The sequence below is a fragment of the Pleurodeles waltl genome, chromosome 11, assembly GCF_031143425.1.
Source record: "Pleurodeles waltl isolate 20211129_DDA chromosome 11, aPleWal1.hap1.20221129, whole genome shotgun sequence".
NCBI lineage: Eukaryota > Metazoa > Chordata > Amphibia > Caudata > Salamandridae > Pleurodeles > Pleurodeles waltl.
Genome location: NC_090450.1, coordinates 523286484 through 523311024, shown reverse-complemented (window position 1 = coordinate 523311024; position 24541 = coordinate 523286484). Strand labels below are relative to the sequence as shown.

Below are 24541 nucleotides of genomic sequence, written 5' to 3'. Positions count from 1 at the left end.
ACCTACAAAGGCTTGCGGCCCCATGCAATTTTTTTTCAAGTCAAAAAATAACTGAGAGTAATATTAATGAATTAATTCCGGGGGCAACATTTTCAGGAATTAGGGCCTGATTTAGATATTGGCGGGCTAGTTACTCTGTCCCAATGGTGAGAGATATCCTGTCCGCTGAAATCTAAATTCTATAGGATATAATGGGATTTAGATTTCAGAGGACGGTATATCCGTCACCATTAGGACGGGGGACCTTGTCTGCCAATATCTGTATCAGGCCCTAATTCTTTTCCTTATATCTCAAAACAGCGATGGATTTTTTTTTCAAGAGTTAAAAGTAACCCTATCACTCCCCCAAAAATAACTTTCTCCGTTTTTATCCATAAATCCAACACTCACTCTTATGGTAACTATTTACTTAACCCGAGCCCTCACTTTAGCCTAACTGCAAAACCTTACCCTACCCTGAATTTAACATTCACCCTAACCATGATTTTAATCTAAATCATAACATTAAAGATGTACTTTCCCCCAACCCTTAACTTAACAGTCTCATTTCCTCTGATATCACTTCATCAGAAAACACTGAGGTCAAAGGTAATGTGATGTCACTTTCACTAACCCTGCACATGTGGTGCATCGATATCCATTTTGTGCATCTCATTTTCTGACTGTAATGTTTCGTTATGTAAATCTTATCTGGCATCTGCTTCTGTTCCTTATTTCCATAGTTGCCGAGGCCCATTGGAACAACAACATAACCGTTTTGTCAAGACAAAGGGAAACATCACTTCTAAATAACATTAATAAAAGGATACAAAACCACCACAAATGAAAAGAGCGTTGAAGATGTGGTTTTGGAATGTAAATAGTGCAAGTCCCATGTAGGCGAAGATGAAGTTCTCGGCCAAGAAGTTCATAAACTCAAAAAGCTGAAACGAAACAAACACAAACCTTTTAAGTCAGTATATTTTATACAGCGATTAACACACGAATTCCTTCATTATATTACCAAAACAAATTATTTCGTTAAAACCACGTACAAAACCCCAAACAGTATTTTTGCGTGTCTATTTTTCATTGTGAAAATGATATTAGTGGCATGATGTGTTTTTTCACATAAAGATTTCAAGAAAAATAATTAAAGTGCTTATTCTAACAGGGTAGAATACGGCACTAGAGCTATGGAAACTCTCTGACACAATGCGGTAATTTACGTCAAGATTAACAAATATTGGCTAATTAACAAGATCTGGCTATTTTACAGGTTAAGGTACTTTTTCACATGTGTTTGTTTGTATATGGATGAATCAGTAAGTGAAAGTGAGAATATGTGAATGATTCAATGGATGTGTGACTGACTGCATATACGTCTGATTCAGTCTGTGACTGAGTTCACAGGTAATAGCTGAGTGAGTACACGGATGGATGGCTGAATATGTGAGTGCATGGAAGATTAGTGTGCCAGTACAAGAATGGACGAATAGAGGGAGCGCATGGAAAACTGCAGACATGTTACATCAGCAGTAGTTATAATATAATAAATTGCTAAGAACTACCAATATACCAAGGCTAACACAAAATAAAGCCAGTGCAATCATTACACCAGGGTCAGGCACCCTTGGTCCAAGAATTTCCATAGTATACTAAGACTTATTACCATTCTGCCAGTGCAGTCATTACACCAGTGGCCACCTGCTCACCTCACCCAGTAGACATAACCAAGAGATTTGCAATGGTCTTTACATTTATATAGGAATTTAATCACAGCCCCATTTCTAATTTGGAAGACGATTTTTTAATATGTGCAGCCTCGCCCAAATTGATAGCAGATAAGAATACTACTTTGGATGGCAGCATCACAAAAGAAGGAATAGTAAAAGCCATTGATTATATGAATGATGGGAAGGCCACAGAGAAAAGATTCACCATTGAATTCTATAAAAGGAACAAGGCCAATACATTGGCGCTGCTATGTAAAGAATTTAAGAAGGCAGAAAATAAAGATTAAATTAGGTAAGATTTTAACCATGCAATAATTTTCCTCATGCCTAATTTGGAGATCTTCTTCCTCCTTTGTACCAGTCACAGAATGACACTAATCCTAAATGAAGACATTAGCATTTTAGCCAACAGATTTTAACGCTGATGCCTGGATAGATCTAAACCAGGTTGAACTGACTCCTTGAATATCTTTGGGGGACACTAGGAAGACATTGCTCCATCTGTCGTAGCCGGTTAGGGATAACCAGGAAGAGAAGGTGGCCGTTTCCTTGGACGCCAAAAAGGGGTGGGAATTGGGCTACCTAAAGGGATGGATTGGGGGCAACTTTAATTGATATAAAAGGATAAATAAGTGGAACCCACAACACAAATAAGCTGCAACAGTTTTATATCCGAGGAACTTGTAATCAAAAGAGGAATCAACAGGGATGTCCATTGTCCCCCGTACTATTCATACAGGCACTAGCTGCCAACATACAATACTGTTATAATCTACAGAGCATTGAGATACCTGTGGGGTCACAGACTATTCAGTTGTACACAGGCCATATACTCATGGCAGTCTCAGTCCCCATGACTTCAATTCCTGGTATCATATCCCTATTGTACAGACATTCTGAAACAACCCTAGTTACAAAATTAACTAGACAGATAGTGAAACACTACCAATGTCCAAATTCATTTGTATTGGGTGGTCAACCATTTTGATGGGTTCCACAAAATGTAAAATATCTGGGAATCCTTGTTTGCAGAGGTGTAAAAGGCATGGTACTTGACTACGTTAGACCCTTAGTACAGAAAACCTAATTTGGTATCAACTGAACAAAAGACCAGTATCTCCAATACAGTCCCAGCTAAAAAAACCTGGGGGCAGTTTAAGGAAGTGGTCTTTTGGATATATTGCACCATAATTGACCTTCTGGTCTCAAAGTGGATGGCCAAAACACCTAGGGCATGATGGCTAAAGGAGCTATCTCTTCAGTTCTCCGACAAGGATGGGTTGAAATTATTGTCCATACATGATAGAGGCCTCAGCAAGGCTGGACTTGAATTGAGCTGTCTTAAAACATTACACAAGTGGCATGAGCATCATGCGAACTACAACTGGTCACCATGAGCAGAGATTTGAATGCCTGGAGTAATAATCACCACAGACTGCAACATCCTACATGTGTAGTTGTTCTGCCTCTTCCACACTCACTACTGAACACAGAGAACCACTTGTGGCTACCATTTCCAAGTCTCGGCCTTCTTAAGGCCTCATTACGAGTTTGATGGTCGGTGGACCGCCATGGTGGTGTTGGCGGTCCAACTGCAGTCGGGTTAGCGGTCGGACCACCGTATTACAAGTCATGCTGGCCTATGGAGGAAAGACCGCCATAGTCCTGTCGGCACCGCCAGGCAGCACAGACCGTCACAGTCACAAGGCTGCACAAACAGGCCTGTATTTCCGTCGGACATATTATGAGGTTGCACAACGCCAATGTGGCCGTGGCGGTCCAACCACCATGTCTCAGCAGGCGGAAACAGGGACTATAAAGGAAGACACTCACCTGCAGGCAGCTGCACAATTCTGGTGCCGCCATGGAGCTCATCACACACATCCTGCTGCTGCTGCTGATCATTGATGGAGCACAAAATCCACACTGCCGTGGGCGCAACCGACCATAAGTGTACACACCTACCTATGTTATGAACCATAACAACAGATCATCACGCGATCAGCCACATCATATGGAGGTCACGCTACGGGCACCAAGTACACTTGTAGTTGTGTCCCACGTCGGAATCAGGCACAAAGAAGGACACATGCACGGTCACAATACGCCCCTTCAGGCAGGTCACTCACAGTGCACCGCAACACTACAGAAAAACACACATCAACTCGTCTCAGGCACAGGGACATTGAAGTGTTTACAACATTATCCCACACAACACCAACAACACACCAACATCCCATCTAATATACAACTCAGACAATCAAATTCCTCACAAGCCATGGACTATCGTCACATTCAACACATACATGTATGGATTTGGCATGGAATACAAAAAACACTCTGAGTAAACAGGCCTTCAATTGACACACATCACCCACATTACAACACAATGGAAGGACAATGGGATGCACAATAGTCAGAGAGATGAATATCCAAGTTCACTGTGCAAACAATACCTGTACAATAGGGATGGGGCCAGCAGGAACTCTCAGGGAAGGAGGCTGAATTGGGACACATGTCACTTTGCACATGCCCCTTAAACAACATTTGCATAGGAACTGGCCCTACTTGTATCTCAGCGACAAACAATACTAGACCCAAATGACATGCCTATCTGCACAATGTGGAAATGCAAGTCAACAAAGCACACACAACTTCAACTGCATGGGACATACATTTACATGAAGTAGCTGCAAGGTACACACAGGTAAATGGACACATACACAGTCATTGGCAAACAAAAGTAGCTCAATTGAGCACCCTCCATGTCTGCACAAACAAAACTCAAGCTGCCACACATTAGATGCATCCATAATCTATTTCAGGGGGGCAAGTCTAACACCATATGTGCTCACATTGGACAATTCAAGATGCTTACCATACCAAACAGAACACAATGCTTTGACACCACAATTGCATTTACACCCGCATATCCATACCGTCAACATATACCCTTGTCTTGGGGGACACCAGCACTGCCCACAAAGTCAGACAGTGCAAACAACAGCAAAAGGATCAGCAAGCAGGCTGAAACACACACAAATGAAGGCAAACAACACAAGTTTCTCAGGAACAACATAAAGGTACAAAAGGAATTGCAGGACAAATGAATACCCAAATAAACAAGTGCTTGGATTTATTTTCAAACAACTTTCAATAGTCTGAGGCTATTGGACAGTCCATATGCTTTGGCACAGGCACATCATGGTGCCATTACTTTACACCTAACTGCCAGGGAACCCTCATCGGAAGAGGTATCATGTGGGCAAGCGGGCACGTCAGGGATCATCTTTGTGGGGAGGGAGCGGGGGTCAGATTTGGGAGTGGTGGCGTTTGATCTTGGGTTTGGGAGGGGTGGACTGCTTCTTGGGAGGGGTGTGTTTCTTCTGGGGGGAAGGAGTATGGGTAATGGCAGAAAAGGCAAGGAGGACTTGGAGGTGAAAGGGAGGGGTTGGGAGGTGGGTCAGGGTTTGGGACGGGTGGAGAATCAGGGGGAAAGTCAAGGTCAAACAAAAAAAACATTCTTAGGAACACGGGGACAGTCAGCAGAAGAGGGTGAGGTTTTGGAGGTCCAGGGAGTGGTTGTTTGCTGAGTCCGTGTGTATGTTGTGGATGTGTGCATGCTGGAGGTATGCTTGTTTGGATGGTGTCTGTTACATGGGTGAGAGAGTGCGTTTGTGTGTCTTGGAGGTGGAGGGTCAGGGGGATGGAGTGGTAGATGTGTGTGTGTTTATGGGGTGGTGTCTGTGGGTATGCTGGATGTGGTGGATATCTGTGTGTCTGGATGGTGTCTGCGGGTATGGTGCTTGTGGTGAATGTCTGTGTGTCTGTTGGGGTGGTGTGTGTGGGTATGGTGGGTGTGTCACTGAGTGTTGTGGTGGTGCCTGATGCTAGATGTTGTGTGTGTTATGTTAGGGGTAGTTGGGGTGTCTGGGAACGTGGTGACTGTTGTTGTGTCTGCAGATGTCTGTTGTTTGTTTGTGTGCTGGTGTGTTTTATAGTGCTTGTGTCTGTGTGTGCTGCTCTTTTGTGTTGAAGTAGGTGCGTGTGGATCATTATGTGTGCCTTGGGTAGGTAGGGGAAGGGGGCTTTGGATTGGGAAGAAGGAGGTGGACGGGGGGGCATAAGGTGGTGGGAGACTGGCTGCCTTTAGTGTGGAGACCATAAGCTGAAAAGATCTATGTAGGCCAGACATTGCACCATGAATGTCTTTCAGGAATTCATTTGTTGTTGGAGTTGGGTTTGCCAATCCCTGGATATTATTCACAATGGCTGTCTGACTCAGCAAGATACTCCTCAGGAAGTCAATAGCCTTCTTACTGAGGGCAGCAGAGGTGACAAGGGGTTGGGGAGGAGGTGCCTTCTGCACAGGAGACACCCAACATTTTGGGCATCAACCACTTTAATGTTTGTCTATTCTACAGGACAATGTCTGACAAATCCCTTGCTTCCGTGGCCTGGGGGGGGTGTACCCTTGAACATGTACTTTGACTCAGTATAAGTCACACATTCTTACGTCACCAAGGTCCATTCATGGACAGCTATGTACTGTACACTGGAATAAAATGTTTGTAACCAAACACTTATACTGATGTATTTGTGTTTAGTGGTTGTAATCCTGAGCAGGACAGTGTACCTGTGACATACCCCTCCTTGCAAAGTAAGTGATGTCTTCATCATATGGTTCATGTGGTCTTACATCTCTACATAGCAAAATGTTGAAATTAAGCAAGCAGACAATGAGTTTGTGATGGGTGAATTTATTACATTGTTGATACATTAAATCAAATTTGGACAGTATAGAAGAAAAATAATAAAGTGAAGGGTTCAGTCATGGTGAAGGAAATCAGTGGAGTAGATGCCACACCATTTGGAGTCCAGAGTACTCCTCCCTTTAGAACTGGTGGGTAGTTCAAGATCATTCAGCAGAGTGAATATGTGGCACACAAAGGAGTTCCTTTAGGAAGAGGTCACTTGCTGGCAGTGAGGGGTGTCTTGCTATCCGCACCTCCTGAATTCTTCGCCGGACGTCACAGCTTCTGTGATGGTGGGGGGATCTGCTGCTACAGACCTAGGGTGCCTAGGTCTTGTTCCTCTGGCAGGGCCTCCCTTCCAGTGGCTGGCACCGATGAAGAAAGGCCTAGTGTTGACTGGCCAAAGGAAGAGGTAGAGTGGTGTTGTAGAGCCCTGCTGAAGGCCACGTTGGTATTGTGAGCCTCCCACTGTTCATGCATGTCTCCATGCATGCCCCTCTGTAGCTGCTTGATTTTCTGGAGTTTGGTCAAGACCAGCCCATCACACCTTGGGACTCCTGATAGACCCCCAAGACTTGGCTGATGGTGTCCTGGCCAGGAGCATCTGCAGTGGCCTCAACCCACTGGCCCACAGCATCCCTCCCACGCACCCTACCCCCCACAGCCCTGTGCCCTTGCCACAAGGTGCCCTCTCCCACTGGGTCCTGTACCCTCATTGTTGGAAGTGTTGCATTGCAACTCAGGATCCAGGACTGTGGGGCACAAGATGGTGGACAGTGTGCTCTGAATACAGGTCGGGGGCAAATGGTTGCCTGTGATTAGAGGCAACCGGGCTGGGAGGTGTTGATGTGGCCACAGTGAGACTCATTGTTGGTGTCTGAACAGGTTGCCCAGATGATCCAGAATGGTCCTCTACATCCAGACATCCAGGAGTGTCTTCTTCACTGAGGGCTGCATCCATGGGGGTAGTAGCAGTCTCTTCTGTGGCCATGTGTGCCCAGTGACAGCTCAACCTGTTGATGTGAAAGATACATTGTTATTTGTTGTACATTGATATCTACCACCAACAATTTGGTGTTACATTAAACATGGAACTTGTACAAAGTTATTTTGCAGTTAATCTTATTGTGGTAAGTAGCCATGACAATGGTTATACTGACATGACATTCGTGGAGCATGCCAGACTCTTTGGACTGAAGCAGTTGCTGAGGAGTGCAGATCATTAGCCATTGGGAGGATAGCCTGAGAATGTCATCTAGCCACGAGTGCAGGCAAAACAGTGGTTAGGCAAGATATGTCTTTGGCCATTTTGAAGCCTAGTTGATTGCTATGCAGGCAAACCCAGGATTTTGTTGTATATGTGATTGGAGTCATCATGTGGTCAGTGCATTGCGAATGTGTCTGCTGCCAATACCATTCTGGTGATGCGTCTTAAGGCCTTTGGGATCATTATTTTGCACACTGGGGAAGGTGTCCTTCCTGTCCTCAATAATTTAATCTTGGTTTAGCTGGTCAAGATGGAGCTAGGTGGCCAGACACATCTCAGATTTGAGCATGATCTGCATCTTAGGCCCTTCTGGATGAGTAAACTTCAATTGACAGTTAGGACACAGGGATACTTGGGCATGTGAACACTGGGCTTGTGTTAGAGGTTAGAGAAACAGAGCCTCCTGGCCTTAGCAGTCATGTCACTGTCTCTACTTCACACACTCTATAAACGTTATCCCCTCAGGTGTGTACACTTTATTTGTGAGCTACCAAATAAGAGTATTTGGAGAACACTGGACTGGTGGTTGGAGTGACAGTAAGAGAGCCTCTGGGAGTTGCAGTCATGTAACTACATGTACTACACTCACTATATAAACAGTATCCTCCCAGGTGAGTACACTTCAATTGAGAGTTAAGACACAGGGGCCCTTGGATGAGAGAACACTGTGCTGGTATTTGGAGTTACAGATACAGGGCCTGCTAGGAGTTGCAGTTATGTAATTCCCTGTACTACATACACTATACACATATGATCCTCCTAGGTGAGTAGACTTCAATTGAGAGTTACCAAACAAGGGTATTTGGACAAGTGAACACTGAGCTGGTGGTTAGAGTTGCAGTCAGGTCACTCTCTGTAGTACACACACTTGATCAATGTTATCCCCTTGGGTGAGTAAACTTCATTTTAGAGTTCACCAACAAATGTAATGGAGCATGTGACCACTGGTCTGGTGTTTGGAGTTAGAGAAACAATGGCTCCTGGGAGTTGCAGTCAGGTCACTCTCACTACTCCCCAATACTTGACAACTGGTATCCCCCCAGGTGAGTACACTTCATTTATTAGTTAACAAATAAGGGTATTTGGAGAAGAGAACACTGGGATGGAGTTTTGAGTTACAGAAATAGTGCCTCCTGGGAGTTGCAGTCAGGTCACTCTCACTGCCCCCCAATACTTGACGAACGGTATCCCCCCATGTAAGTACATTTAATTTGTGAGTTTTCAATCAAGGATATTTGCAGAAGAGAACACTGGGTTGCTGTTTGTAGTTACGGAAACAGTGCCTCCTGGGATTTGTGGTCAGGTCACTCTCACTAATGCCCAATACCTGACAAATGTTAACATCCTAGGTGAGTAAACTTCATTTGTGAATTGACAAACAGTGGTATTTGGACAAGTGACGACTGGGCTGGTGTTTGGAGTTACTGAAAGAGGGCCTCCTGGGAGTTGCAGTCATGTTGGTCCCTGTACTACTCACCTTATACAAATATCATCTTCCCATGTGAGTACACTTCAATTGAAAGGTAGGACACAGGGGTCTGTAGACAAGAGGACATTGTGCTGGTGTTTGAACTTAAAGATACAGGGCCTACTGTGAGTTGCAGTCTGGTCACACCCTGTACTACATCCACTATACAAATATTATCCTCCCAGGTGAGTCCACTTCAATTGAGAGTTCACAAACAATGGTCTGTGGAAAAGGCTACACTGGGCTGATATTTGGTTTCATAGACACACGAACTTCCTGGCCTTAGTAGTTATGTCACTCTCTCTAATTCCCACATTTGAGAAATGGTATCCCCCCAGATGAGTATACTTGACTTGTGAGTTGGCAGACAGTGGTCGTTGGACAAGTGACCACTGATCTAGTGTCTGGACTGCTTTGCAGTCATGTCTCTCTCTCTCTAGTACAAACACTTGACCCCAAGTAAGTCCACTTCAATTGAGAGTTCACTAAAAGATGTAGTGTAGCATGTAACCACTGTGCTAGTGTTTGTAGTTACAGGAATACTGCCTCCTGGGATTTGCAGTCAGGTCACTCTCTCTACTTCCCACACTTGACAAATGGTATCCTCCCAGATGAGTAAAGTTAATTTGCGATTTGCCAAACAGGAGTATGTGGACAAGTGACCACTGGTCTGGTGTCTGGAGTTGTAGAACAGTGCCTGCTGATAGGTGCAGTCATGTCAGTCTCTGTTTTACACACACTATGTGAATGTCATCTCCCCAAGGGAGTACACCACTTCAAATGTAGGTTGCCAAATAGAGGTCTCTGGACAGGTGGACACTGGGTTGGTGAGTGAAGTGACAGTAAAAGTGGGCATGGGTGAGCTGTGAGCATGCATGACATTGCATTTTGGTGACATTTGTTAGTGGTGTGACTTACCAGACTCCACTACCTCAGATATTCCTGTCAAGCCCTCAGGATGCAGGATGGCCAAGACCTTTTCTTACCATGGAAAGAGATGTAATGGGGCAGTGGGAGGGCCACCGCCAGTCTTCTTGGCCTGCAGCTGGTGCCTGTAGACCAGGGAACAGACCTTGCCCATGAGGTCGTTCCACCTCTTCCTAATGCCCTCCTTTGTGTGCACTATGGTGCCGACAGCATTGACTCAATTGACAATCCTGTCCCACCTTTCCATTTTCCTACTAAGAGAAGTGTTCTGGACTTTTGCTCCAAACAATTGTGGCTCTACTCGTATGACTGAATCCGACTCTTAACTCATCCTCAGAAAAACAGGGAATTTTTTAACGTGACATAGTCGAGTAAAAAAAAAGTGTGACAGAGACTTACTAAACAGGGGAAGTGCAAAAGGGTGTGAGTGGATAAAAGTTTGTGCTTGGTGTGAACAGAGATGGTGAAAATAAAGTGGTGTTCTGTGTACACAGGTGACTCTGGCCTCAGTGGTGTGTAAAGGGGTGTGTTTTATAGTGTCCTTTGCAGGTTTGTCCAGTGTGGCAATATGTGGCAATGTGTCAGCTGTGTTGTTTTCAAATTCATCCAATGTGCTGTTGTGCATTACTTTGGTGACCGCAGACCGACGTGGTTCGGACTGCCATTGGCTGGCCACGATGGGAGTCCGCCATGGCGACTGTGTGCTTGTAACACAGTCAGTGGTTGGTTGAAGTGCTGGTGGCGCTTGTAGTGGGACCGTCTATTTCCAGGCCTCTACGCCACTGGTGCTCTGCTTTCTTTGTTTGGAGGTCTGCAGTCCTGCCTGTATAACTCGTAATGACGGCGGTCTTTTTAGGAACGCCAACATGGCGTTCTGACGGTCCAACTGCCAAACTTGTAATGAGGTCCTAAGTCATTTTACTGACATAAATCGTGTTGCATGACATCAGGATAGCACAAGGGATTGCAAAATGATGCATATTACAACTCCGGAAATATCTGAATATCCCAACACATACAGACTGGTTCGAAGAAATGATGAATGTGCTTGGTCATCAATGCACTGAATACAAACCGATTGACCAGTCATCGGTATATGACATGATCTTGGGGGACTTTGTGAACCCATCTCAACATTAGTCTTGGCAAGCCATTAACACAACAGCTGGGCTCATTTCTTCTCTCCCTGTCCCAAACATAAAACAGAGTAGGGCTCGTGCCTTGTATACATTTTTATGAGGTGGGAATACCATGGTGGTCACAACTCAGTTCCAATATCTTTAATGACCCAAACCACACTCAAATCATTAACATCTCTTCACCCGAAACAATGACTTTCTGACTGAAATACAAAAATCCATAGGCATAACCATCAAACAACCTACATCTGTGTAAGTGACAAATCTAGTACAAAAATCCTTCACAGAGAATATACAAAATATTATTAAGTGCAAATACACAATATCAGTACAGAATGCACTACTCTATTATAAAGTGCCAAGATCTGAAATAGTGCAATTACGCAAGGCAATCAATTTAGGCAGTAATGATCAATGCTCGAAGCAATACAAAATACAATACAATCACTATTAAAATACAAGAAATTGAAAAGTACACATGAGAAGGTAAACTACTATAGGAGCAAGAAATAAGCATGTCTGCTTACACAAATAATAAAGTGAAATAATACCATTACATCTGTCGAGCATCGAACCTAGCACATAGCATATAAATTGCTAATAGTTCTTACGATTGCATAATAGCATTTACGGTACTGTGCAATTCAATTGCGGTACAAAACAGCAATTAGACATGTGCATGCAAAATTTAGAGCACATTTATAAAACATTAAAAAAATATAAAGATTTTTGTGCAAACCATTTCAGTTGGGGGGGGTGAATAAACATTGATGAGCCCTGACTACCGAGATTATATTATGCTTCAAAAAGAACGGTCCCAAAAGGTGGTGATGTGCAAAGTGAAGGGATGGACATAGAAAATCACATGGTTTAAGTCTTGACCATGGTTCAAGCAAAGATCACAAAATTTCTCATCCCTTGGAATGTCTTCCCATCTTCCTGTGATACCTCATTATGGAAGCAAATTTAACCTCGAGAGCAAGATGATTCTTTGTACACCACATGGAAGATTTCATAGGAGATAGGGTTAGTTTTTGTTTTTTACAGATGCTACTCTCTATTAAAATGTAATTCCGTGCATGCTGTAAAAAAAAAGTCAAGTATCCCTTTTCCTACTCACTAAGTCCATAAAAGGTTTAATCACATTTTTTAAAAGAGGTTGCGAATGGAACATCCCAGGTCTGACTCATCTCAAACATTTCGAGAGCTTTTATAAAATTAGACTAAAGTTCACTTCTTCCTTTCAAGCTATGGAAAATCTCAAGCTTTACTGAAGCTTGTATAGACTCAATTTCACTACCCAGTAAACTGTTCCCCCAACTAAGGATAGCTGCCATAGTAAGCACAATTGTGGAAGGTAACCCAAATTCAAGCCGAAGAACAGATGGAGAAGCCGAAGAATTCAAATCAGAAATTTGGCGCTATATGTGCCCCTCTATTTTCTCTAAAAAGAACCATTGCTGCTCATCCATCACTTCACAGGCGTAACTCAGTGAGGGTGGTATTTTTGTCTTGTAAACTGAGAGGACATATGTGAAATGCCTTTGCCCATGACACTTATACAATCTGTGAATAGCAGAGGCCTAGGACAGTGCCTTACTTTTGCAGTGATTTATGTGATCTTTGTTGAGGCAGTTACTTGAGATGATTCTACAGAGATAAGAATAGAACTGCATCACTTCCAACTTGGTATTCCACAGGGACCAATTACAATTTTGTCTAATTTTACACCCCTTCTTTCTAAAAATCATAACTTTACTCTAAGTTTTTTTTAAGTGTTCTTCTGCATATTTCTCCAATAGACACCTATGTAGGCCTATTGGGGTAAGATGCAACAAAATAATATTGTCTGCGTAAAGAAGACAACCAACATTCTTTAAGCCTAGTTTAGGTGGATCACCCTTTGTCAGACCAACTCTACAAGGCAAATCGTGAGTATAAAGAAAAAAAGAAGAGGTGCAAAGAGGCACCCCTGCTTTAAGCCATTGTGCATCACCACTCTACTAGACAAACCTTGGTTCCCTCCCATCAAGACCCGAGTCCAAGCAGATGAGTGCAAGGCAATTATTAAACTCAAAGATGAGCAGGAATCCCTAGTGCAGACAGTCTTCGCCACAGCGTCCCTCATTCAACCCTGTCTAACGCTGTGAAGAAATCGATAAAACCCGAGTATATGGGCATGCCCCTAGACAAAGGATACTTTTCAATTGAGGTTTGAAGTGCCATAATATTATTAAGTGTACCATAGGTCTTATGAAAAGCAGCCTGTTCAGCAGGAATGAGGTCATTGCCAAATGCCACTGAAGATGATGTAATATACTTTTAGCGAATAATTCACCTGTCGCATCCAGGACAGCAATTTGTCTATAACTGGCAGGAGAGGCCTTCAGTTCTTTTTTACATAAGGGTACCATGATTATTCCCTTCCAGGAAGAAGGAATACCACCAGACAGATAGCAATACTGGAACAGTGGACATAAAAATGCACCCCATAAGGAAACCTCCTATTTAATAAGTGCTTTCGGGATTTTATCAGGGCCCATAGCCCCTGAAGTTCTTGCACCCTTAATAAATCCCTCAATATCCTTGCAGGATGGTGGGCCATAGAATTTCAATAAATCTACTTCAACACGAGGCACAAACTGGCCACTGCTACTTACATTACAGGCATATAATTTTGAGATGCACTGCATCCACTCATCTTCCGATATTGGAATAGCCTCAGCTATAGCTGAATAGTCACAGTACTGGGCTATTAGAGCCCAGTATTTACGAGAACTAAATTAAGTAGCGGCTTCCCTCAAATTAATCAATTTCCTGTCCTCCTCCTTCCTTCATTTGGCCAACTTCAATCTTCTTCTTTTATTCTTAAGATTATTAATTTACCTCTGTCTCACAACTGAAGAAAATGTAAATTGCTTCCTAACATGGGAGTTTATTTCACAATTCACCTTTTTTTACAGACCAAAAGATCTTAATAGGTGATTTTGCTCTTTTGCGTCTATCTTTTCTCCCAAAAGTTCATAAAAATGTCAGCTGCTTTTCAAACCAGAAGATTGAGTCATATAACGACGAGTCAGGAGGGCCCAAGCTTGCTATTTTAATATTGTGGCCCAAATTCTATGCTATCACATGACCAGAAATTGTGCCCATTAGAATTATTTTAAACTATGTTAGCTTTCACAGAGTTCCAGGAATCAAGGGCCGTGAGCTCTAAATCAATTAACAATGAAAGAATACTATGGTAACTAAAGTCAGCTCCCAAAATCTCCAATTGTGTACAAACTCAACATTTGATGGGACCCTACCATATAATCAATTAAAGATTGCCCACAATGGGAATGAAAAGTATAACAAGCAGGAGAGTCTTCGGGAAATCTGCCATTTAAGAACATAAATTCATATTCACGCTTTCCAGAAAACATAAGCTCTACCTATCTGATCTAGCTTTTTTTCAGGTAAAACAGACTCAGGAATACACAACACCTCATCCATTTCAGTAATATCAAAGGTCATGCAAGCAGAAATTGATACTTTAGCATTGAAATCCCCTCCTATAATAACCAAAGGACATTCCTCCAGAAGTCTAACTCTACCAACAAATGAAAGCATGGATTCGACTAAGATATCCTGAGGCTTACAACGGGGAATATATACGTTTACAAGCAACAAAAGATGACAACCCTCCATTCTTATTAAGCAATGCTAACTTTAAGCACAGGTAAAGATCTGAGGGGTGAACAAATACCTTTGGATCCCAATTGATATCACTGCTAAGTTAAATAGTGATTCCTCCAATGGCATAGCTTTTTATGGGTGGTTTTGCTACACAAGAGAAAACAACATAATTAAGAAACTTAAAATCAGAACAAATTTAAGTTTTCTTCAAGCAGATAATTAATGGCTTACAACGTGTTTCAAAATTCAATTTCAGGGTAGATTGACTTAGGTCCACCATGTTCCAGGATAATAGTTTACTGAGAGGGTTACCTCCACAACAGCGGGAGCTTTACAGTGTATTATTACCCCATTCAGCATGCCTGCAATCCAACTCCAATTAGATAACTCATCTCCCTTCGTGGGTTCTCGAGCACACGGATCCTCATTTTCCAGTACACTTATAACTCTCCTCCCCATGCCTCTACCTACAGATATGGTAATATCCTTCAAACTGACAGATCCCGTCCTGCGATTCAGGTCCTGTGTAATACCCCGTGCATCCAGCAATTAACTATCACAATTAAACTCAGTACTCGGCTCAACCAGTAGGACATCAGTTCCTCTCTTCCAAAAGTAATCCACATTTCCTAAGATCAACATTATGACAATCTTAGAGCTACATGTTACTCTTGAACTTGAAAGAGAGGCAGAGGGGTCTATATAGACATTATCAATGTATTTGCTTGCTACCAAACTCGGGGCCTCGATTTTCAATAATAGATGTAAAATAAAAGGGATATCCAATGGACCTAATTCACAATCAGACAGAGAGACAAACTGCAGTGTATTCCAAATAAAACCAACTTCTGGACCCCCTGTATGATTATCAGATTTTGACCCGGTCCCTAAATAAGGGTACTTTGACAGACGGAAAAATGGTTGCGCCTCCCCATTAAATGGTCTAGCAGACCTTAGTTCATGCTGAGTATGCAATTCCTCAGAGGGGGAGACTAATGACGGCCTCTCTACTTCATCCCTAAAGGTGCCAAAGTTATCTGCCTCACAGCCCCACTTTTGACAAACCTCATTTGTGCCATCGTGGATCACATAAGTAGTTATCCCATAGTAGGAACTAGCCCCTTTTCTGACATGAAATATTTGAACCTAGCGCCTCTGATATATTAAAGGCGGGTATGGAATATAATTTTTTTAACAATCAGGCACCAAATCTGGGTCTAGGTGAACATTATTCAACATTTCAAAATTTGTTGGCTGATCAAAAGATACAGACTCTATTAGGACACTTGCAAACCTTCATATTTTTACCTGGATTTCATAATATGATGTTTCTTTTTCTTTTTTCCCTTGATGCGTTTTACCCTGGAACACCCTGAGGTAGCCCCCACCGCCTGGGTGTCCCCATTAGGGGGCACATTAGGGAGATCACCAGAAGATCTAACATGAGCGGAAAGAGCAGCGCCAGAAGATGTTATCCCTTTATTAAAAAGCGGAAAACAGGGAGGGATTCTCCAATGCTTTGGCCTCTTGCTCATCCTGACAGCACCCCTGAAATAAATATTTTAATGAAAAAGAATGACGTCCTCCTGTAAGGCCCTAGTTTTTTCATTTGTTACCCCAGAGGGAGAAAGAGAAACTCCAAGACCGTATGGCTTACCCACCTGAATGCCAATTTCTTTTAACCCACCATTCACGACCAAATTAGCTTGGGTTGACCTGCGATTTCACCTTTTTTTACCTTTTGTCACTACATTTGACATAGACCAGAGGGGTATGGTGCTTGACCCCCAAGAGACAACACATCCAACACACGATCAGAATGAGAGACTGATCTTTCTACTAAAGATAAACTAGAAGATACAACTTTCTCAATACAAAACATAATCTCAGATGATGCATATTGTGAGAAGGTAGCCTCTTTCTAGCCTTGTTACCCCCACTTTTGGCCTGTTTGTGAGTGTATGTCAGGGTGTTTGTCACTGTTTTCACTGTCTCACTGGGATCCTGATAGCCAGGCCTCAGTGCTCATAGTGAAAACACTATGGTTTCAGTATGTTTGTTATGTGTCACTGGGATCCTGCTGGTCAGGACCCCAGTGCTCATAGGTTTGTGGCCTATATGTATGTGTCACGGGGACCCTGTCACACAGGGCCCCAGTGCTCATAGGTGTGCATGTATATGTTCCCTGTGTGGTGCCTAACTGTCTCACTGAGGCTCTGCTAACCAGAACCTCAGTGGTTATGCTCTCTCATTTCTTTCCAAATTGTCACTGACAGGCTAGTGACCATTTTTACCAATTTACATTGGCTTACTGGAACACCCTTATAATTCCCTAGTATATGGTACTGAGGTACCCAGGGTATTGGGGTTCCAGGAGATCCCTATGGGCTGCAGCATTTCTTTTGCCACCCATAGGGAGCTCTGACAATTCTTACACAGGCCTGCCACTGCAGCCTGAGTGAAATAACGTCCACGTTATTTCACAGCCATTTTACACTGCACTTAAGTAACTTATAAGTCACCTATATGTCTAACCTTTACCTGGTAAAGGTTAGGTGCAAAGTTACTTAGTGTGAGGGCACCCTGGCACTAGCCAAGGTGCCCCCACATTGTTCAGAGCCAAATCACTGAACTTTGTGAGTGCGGGGACACCATTACACGCGTGCACTACATATAGGTCACTACCTATATGTAGCTTCACCATGGTAACTCCGAATATGGCCATGTAACATGTCTATGATCATGGAATTGCCCCCTCTATGCCATCCTGGCATTGTTGGTACAATTCCATGATCCCAGTGGTCTGTAGCACAGACCCTGGTACTGCCAGACTGCCCTTCCTGGGGTTTCTCTGCAGCTGCTGCTGCTGCCAACCCCTCAGACAGGCAGCTGCCCTCCTGGGGTCCAGCCAGGCCTGGCCCAGGATGGCAGAACAAAGAACTTCCTCTGAGAGAGGGTGTGACACCCTCTCCCTTTGGAAAATGGTGTGAAGGCAGGGGAGGAGTAGCCTCCCCCAGCCTCTGGAAATGCTTTGTTGGGCACAAATGTGCCCAATTCTGCATAAGCCAGTCTACACCGGTTCAGGGACCCCTTAGCCCCTGCTCTGGCGCGAAACTGGACAAAGGAAAGGGGAGTGACCACTCCCCTGACCTGCACCTCCCCTGGGAGGTGTCCAGAGCTCCTCCAGTGTGCTCCAGACCTCTGCCATCTTGGAAACAGAGGTGCTGCTGGCACACTGGACTGCTCTGAGTGGCCAGTGCCACCAGGTGACGTCAGAGACTCCTTGTGATAGGCTCCTTCAGGTGTTAGTAGCCTTTCCTCTCTCCTAGGTAGCCAAACCCTCTTTTCTGGCTATTTAGGGTCTCTGTCTCTGGGGAAACTTCAGATAACGAATGCATGAGCTCAGCCGAGTTCCTCTGCATCTCCCTCTTCACCTTCTGATAAGGAATCGACCGCTGACCGCGCTGGAAGCCTGCAAACCTGCAACATAGTAGCAAAGACGACTACTGCAACTCTGTAACGCTGATCCTGCCGCCTTCTCGACTGTTTTCCTGCTTGTGCATGCTGTGGGGGTAGTCTGCCTCCTCTCTGCACCAGAAGCTCCGAAGAAATCTCCCGTGGGTCGACGGAATCTTCCCCCTGCAACCGCAGGCACCAAAAAGCTGCATTTCCGGTCCCTTGGGTCTCCTCTCAGCACGACGAGCGAGGTCCCTCGAATCCAGCGACACCGTCCAAGTGACCCCCACAGTCCAGTGACTCTTCAGCCCAAGTTTGGTGGAGGTAAGTCCTTGCCTCACCTCGCTGGGCTGCATTGCTGGGAACCGCGACTTTGCAAGCTTCTCCGGCCCCTGTGCACTTCCGGCGGAAATCCTGTGTGCACAGCCAAGCCTGGGTCCACGGCACTCTAACCTGCATTGCACGACTTTCTAAGTTGGTCTCCGGCGACGTGGGACTCCTTTGTGCAACTTCGGCGAGCACCGTTTCACGCATCCTCGTAGTGCCTGTTTCTGGCACTTCTCCGGGTGCTACCTGCTTCAGTGAGGGCTCCTTGTCTTGCTCGACGTCCCCTCTCTCTGCAGGTCCAATTTGCGACCTCCTGGTCCCTCCTGGGCCCCAGCAGCGTCCAAAAACGCCAAACGCACGATTTGCGTGTAGCAAGGCTTGTTGGCGTCCATCCGGCGGGAAAACACTTCTGCACGACTCTCCAAGGCGTGGGGGATCCATCCTCCAAAGGGGAAGTCTCTAGCCCTTGTCGTTCCTGCAGTATTCACAGTTCTTCAGCCTAGTAAGAGCTTCTTTGCACCAACCGCTGGCATTTCTTGGGCATCTGCCCATCTCCGAGCTGCTTGTGACTTTTGGACTTGGTCCCCTTGCTCCACAGGTACCTTCAGACAGGAATCCATCGTTGTTGCATTGCTGATTTGTGTTTTCCTTGCATTTTCCCTCTAACACGACTATTTTGTCCTTAGGGGAACTTTGGTGCACTTTGCACTCACTTTTCAGGGTCTTGGGGAGGGTTATTTTTCTAACTCTCACTATTTTCTGATAGTCCCAGCGACCCTCTACAAGGTCACATAGGTTTGGGGTCCATTCGTGGTTCACATTCCACTTTTGGAGTATATGGTTTGTGTTGCCCCTATCCCTATGTTTCCCCATTGCATCCTATTGTAACTATACATTGTTTGCACTGTTTTCTAAGACTATACTGCATATTTTTGCTATTGTGTATATATATCTTGTGTATATTTCCTATCCTCTCACTGAGGGTACACTCTAAGATACTTTGGCATATTGTCATAAAAATAAAGTACCTTTATTTTTAGTATAACTGTGTATTGTGTTTTCTTATGATATTGTGCATATGACACTAAGTGGTACTGTAGTAGCTTCACACGTCTCCTAGTTCAGCCTGAGCTGCTTTGCTAAGCTACCATTATCTATCAGCCTAAGCTGCTAGACACCCTATACACTAATAAGGGATAACTGGGCCTGGTGCAAGGTGCAAGTACCCCTTGGTACTCACTACAAGCCAGTCCAGCCTCCTACATTGGTTGTGCAGTGGTGGGATAAGTGCTTGAGACTACTTACCACTCTTGTCATTGTACTTTTCATAAGAGAAAAATATACAAAACAAGGTCAGTGTATATACACATAGCCAAAAAGTTTTGCATTTCCTCTTTTCACTCTTTTCTAAGTGCTGAAAAGTACTTCTAAACTTTCAAAAAGTTCTTAAAAGTTTAAAAAGTTTTTTTCTGTCTTTCCAAAAAGTTCTGAAAACTTTTTTTTCTCTTTTTCTATCACTTTAACTCTCTCTAAAAAATGTCTGGCACAGGCCAAAAAGTTGAACTGTCCAAACTTGCATATGATCACCTTAGCTGGAAAGGAGCAAGGAGTCTCTGCATAGAGAGAGGTTTGAGTGTAGGGAAGAATCCTTCTTTAGAACTGTTAATTAATATGCTTAGAGTACAAGATAAGGCCATAAGTGCCCAATCTGTAGAAAAAGTAGCTAATGGTTCTCAATCTGATCCAGGTACTCCCCCAGGAAAAGGTTCAGGAAAGAAACTTCTCAGCCTGCCCATTACTAGACAGTCTAGCATAGTTGGTACAGAGGTTGAATCACATCATACTGATGATGTGCTCTCACATTATACTGGTAGCCAAGCTGTTAGGGTGCCCTCTGTAAGGGACAGGTCTCCTTCTGTTCATTCCCATCATACCTCTGTATCTAGAAATGTCCCTCCCACCCACCCTGATGACAGATTGTTGGAAAGGGAGCTCAATAGATTGAGAGTGGAGCAAACCAGACTGAAGCTCAAGAAGCAACAGCTGGATTTGGATAGACAGTCTTTAGAAATAGAGAGGGAAAGACAGAAAATGGGTTTAGATACCCATGGTGGCAGCAGCAGTATTCCCCATAGTCATCCTGCAAAAGAGCATGATTCCAGGAATCTGCATAAGATAGTTCCCCCTTACAAGGAGGGGGATGACATTAACAAGTGGTTTGCTGCACTTGAGAGGGCCTGTGCTGTACAGGATGTCCCTCAAAAGCAGTGGGCTGCTATCCTATGGCTATCATTTAGTGGAAAGGGTAGGGATAGACTCCTTACTGTGAAAGAAAGTGATGCCAATAATTTTACAGTTCTTAAGAATGCACTCCTGGATGGTTATGGCTTAACCACTGAACAGTACAGGATAAAGTTCAGAGAGACCAAAAAGGAGTCTTCACAAGACTGGGTTGATTTCATTGACCATTCAGTGAAGGCCTTGGAGGGGTGGTTACATGGCAGTAAAGTTACTGATTATGAAAGCCTGTATAACACAATCCTGAGAGAGCATATACTTAATAATTGTGTGTCTGATTTGTTGCACCAGTACCTGGTAGACTCTGATCTGACCTCTCCCCAAGAATTGGGAAAGAAGGCAGACAAATGGGTCAGAACAAGGGTGAACAGAAAAGTTCATACAGGGGGTGACAAAGATGGCAATAAGAAGAAAGATGGTGAAAAATCTCAAGATAAGCATGGGGATAAGGGTAAAACCAAAGATCCCACTTCAAATCTTAAACACTCTTCAGAGGGTGGGGATAAAACAAATTCTTCCTCTTCTTCCCAACCTGCACACATTAAAAAGCCTTGGTGCTTTGTGTGTAAAAACAGAGGCCATAGGCCAGGGGATAAGTCCTGTCCAGGTAAACCCCCTGAGCCTACCACCACTAATACATCAAGCTCTAGTGCCCCTAGCAGTAGTGATACTAATGGTGGGACTGCTGGCAACAGTCAAGCAAAGGGTGTAGTTGGGTTCACTTATGGGTCCATAGTGGAAACTGATGTAATCAGTCCCAAGACAGTTTCTGTCACACCTAGTGGCATTGGCCTTGCCACACTGGCTGCTTGTCCCCTTACAATGGATAAGTACAGGCAGACAGTTTCAATAAATGGTGTTGAGGCCTTGGCCTACAGGGACACAGGTGCCAGTTTCACTTTGGTGACTGAAAACCTAGTGCCTCCTGAACAACACATCATTGGACAACAGTATAAGATTATTGATGTCCATAACTCCACTAAGTTTCTTCCCTTAGCTATAATTCAGTTTAGTTGGGGTGGAGTTACTGGCCCTAAGCAGGTGGTGGTATCACCTAGCTTACCTGTAGACTGTCTCTTAGGTAATGACCTAGAGGCCTCAGGTTGGGCTGATGTAGAGTTTTATGCCCATGCAGCCATGCTGGGCATCCCTGAGGAATTGTTCCCTCTCATTTCAAGTGAAATGAAAAAGCAAAGGAGAGAAGGCCTGAAAACTCAGGATCCCTCTCCAGCAACAGGTAAAAAGGGTATCACAGTATCCCCTAACCACCCTACCATTCAGGATACTATTCCTGTTGTGGGAGAAACCTCTCCTGGGGTGGCACCTGTTCCAAGGGAATCATCAGCTGGCAAAGCTGGACTCCCTGAGGTGGAAGTACCTCTCTGTGGGATAACTAACATTGGTGAGAAAAAGAGCACCATTTTAGTTAACATGGAGCATCCCTCCAACCCTCCCAGAGAAACTTTAGTGCAGAAACTCTGCACTGCCTCACAACACTTAGGACAGCATCCCTGCCCTAGTGTGGAGCTGATAGGACAGCATCCCTGCCCTGCTCCAACCCAAGAGAAACAGCATCCCTGTTCTCTCTTCCAGCCATATGGACAAAGTTTTTGCCCAGCTATGGCTTTTCTGAGACAGCATCCCTGTCTGGCATTTCCATCACTACAAATAGGTTCAGTGGACAATTCCCACTGCTCTAAACTAAAACTTACTGATAGAAACTCTGAAAATACATCTTCACATTGTTGCTTAGCTAAAAAACTTCAAACAGGGTGGTTTACATCCCCACAGGGAAGTAACCATATAGTGGATGATAAAGGGAGTAACCAGTCTATTGCAGAGCTACTCTCTACTTATCACCACTTAGACAATAAAGTCTCAACTGGCCAAGGTTAGCCTTATTGTCCTTCGTTTGGGGGGGGGTTGTGTGAGAAGGTAGCCTCTTTCTAGCCTTGTTACCCCCACTTTTGGCCTGTTTGTGAGTGTATGTCAGGGTGTTTGTCACTGTTTTCACTGTCTCACTGGGATCCTGATAGCCAGGCCTCAGTGCTCATAGTGAAAACACTATGGTTTCAGTATGTTTGTTATGTGTCACTGGGATCCTGCTGGTCAGGACCCCAGTGCTCATAGGTTTGTGGCCTATATGTATGTGTCACGGGGACCCTGTCACACAGGGCCCCAGTGCTCATAGGTGTGCATGTATATGTTCCCTGTGTGGTGCCTAACTGTCTCACTGAGGCTCTGCTAACCAGAACCTCAGTGGTTATGCTCTCTCATTTCTTTCCAAATTGTCACTGACAGGCTAGTGACCATTTTTACCAATTTACATTGGCTTACTGGAACACCCTTATAATTCCCTAGTATATGGTACTGAGGTACCCAGGGTATTGGGGTTCCAGGAGATCCCTATGGGCTGCAGCATTTCTTTTGCCACCCATAGGGAGCTCTGACAATTCTTACACAGGCCTGCCACTGCAGCCTGAGTGAAATAACGTCCACGTTATTTCACAGCCATTTTACACTGCACTTAAGTAACTTATAAGTCACCTATATGTCTAACCTTTACCTGGTAAAGGTTAGGTGCAAAGTTACTTAGTGTGAGGGCACCCTGGCACTAGCCAAGGTGCCCCCACATTGTTCAGAGCCAAATCACTGAACTTTGTGAGTGCGGGGACACCATTACACGCGTGCACTACATATAGGTCACTACCTATATGTAGCTTCACCATGGTAACTCCGAATATGGCCATGTAACATGTCTATGATCATGGAATTGCCCCCTCTATGCCATCCTGGCATTGTTGGTACAATTCCATGATCCCAGTGGTCTGTAGCACAGACCCTGGTACTGCCAGACTGCCCTTCCTGGGGTTTCTCTGCAGCTGCTGCTGCTGCCAACCCCTCAGACAGGCAGCTGCCCTCCTGGGGTCCAGCCAGGCCTGGCCCAGGATGGCAGAACAAAGAACTTCCTCTGAGAGAGGGTGTGACACCCTCTCCCTTTGGAAAATGGTGTGAAGGCAGGGGAGGAGTAGCCTCCCCCAGCCTCTGGAAATGCTTTGTTGGGCACAAATGTGCCCAATTCTGCATAAGCCAGTCTACACCGGTTCAGGGACCCCTTAGCCCCTGCTCTGGCACGAAACTGGACAAAGGAAAGGGGAGTGACCACTCCCCTGACCTGCACCTCCCCTGGGAGGTGTCCAGAGCTCCTCCAGTGTGCTCCAGACCTCTGCCATCTTGGAAACAGAGGTGCTGCTGGCACACTGGACTGCTCTGAGTGGCCAGTGCCACCAGGTGACGTCAGAGACTCCTTGTGATAGGCTCCTTCAGGTGTTAGTAGCCTTTCCTCTCTCCTAGGTAGCCAAACCCTCTTTTCTGGCTATTTAGGGTCTCTGTCTCTGGGGAAACTTCAGATAACGAATGCATGAGCTCAGCCGAGTTCCTCTGCATCTCCCTCTTCACCTTCTGATAAGGAATCGACCGCTGACCGCGCTGGAAGCCTGCAAACCTGCAAC

The 24541-nt window shown here is 44.6% G+C and overlaps 1 protein-coding gene across 1 annotated transcript in view; it reads right to left on the bottom strand.

Moving 5' to 3' along the window:
* Nucleotides 1–24541, bottom strand: part of SLC9A9 (solute carrier family 9 member A9) — a 2563562-nt gene that overhangs the window by 1155128 nt on the left and 1383893 nt on the right. The window contains exon 10 of the mRNA XM_069213904.1: nucleotides 810–923. Coding sequence (XP_069070005.1) covers nucleotides 810–923 — 114 coding nt within the window. The remainder of the gene's footprint in view (nucleotides 1–809; nucleotides 924–24541) is intronic.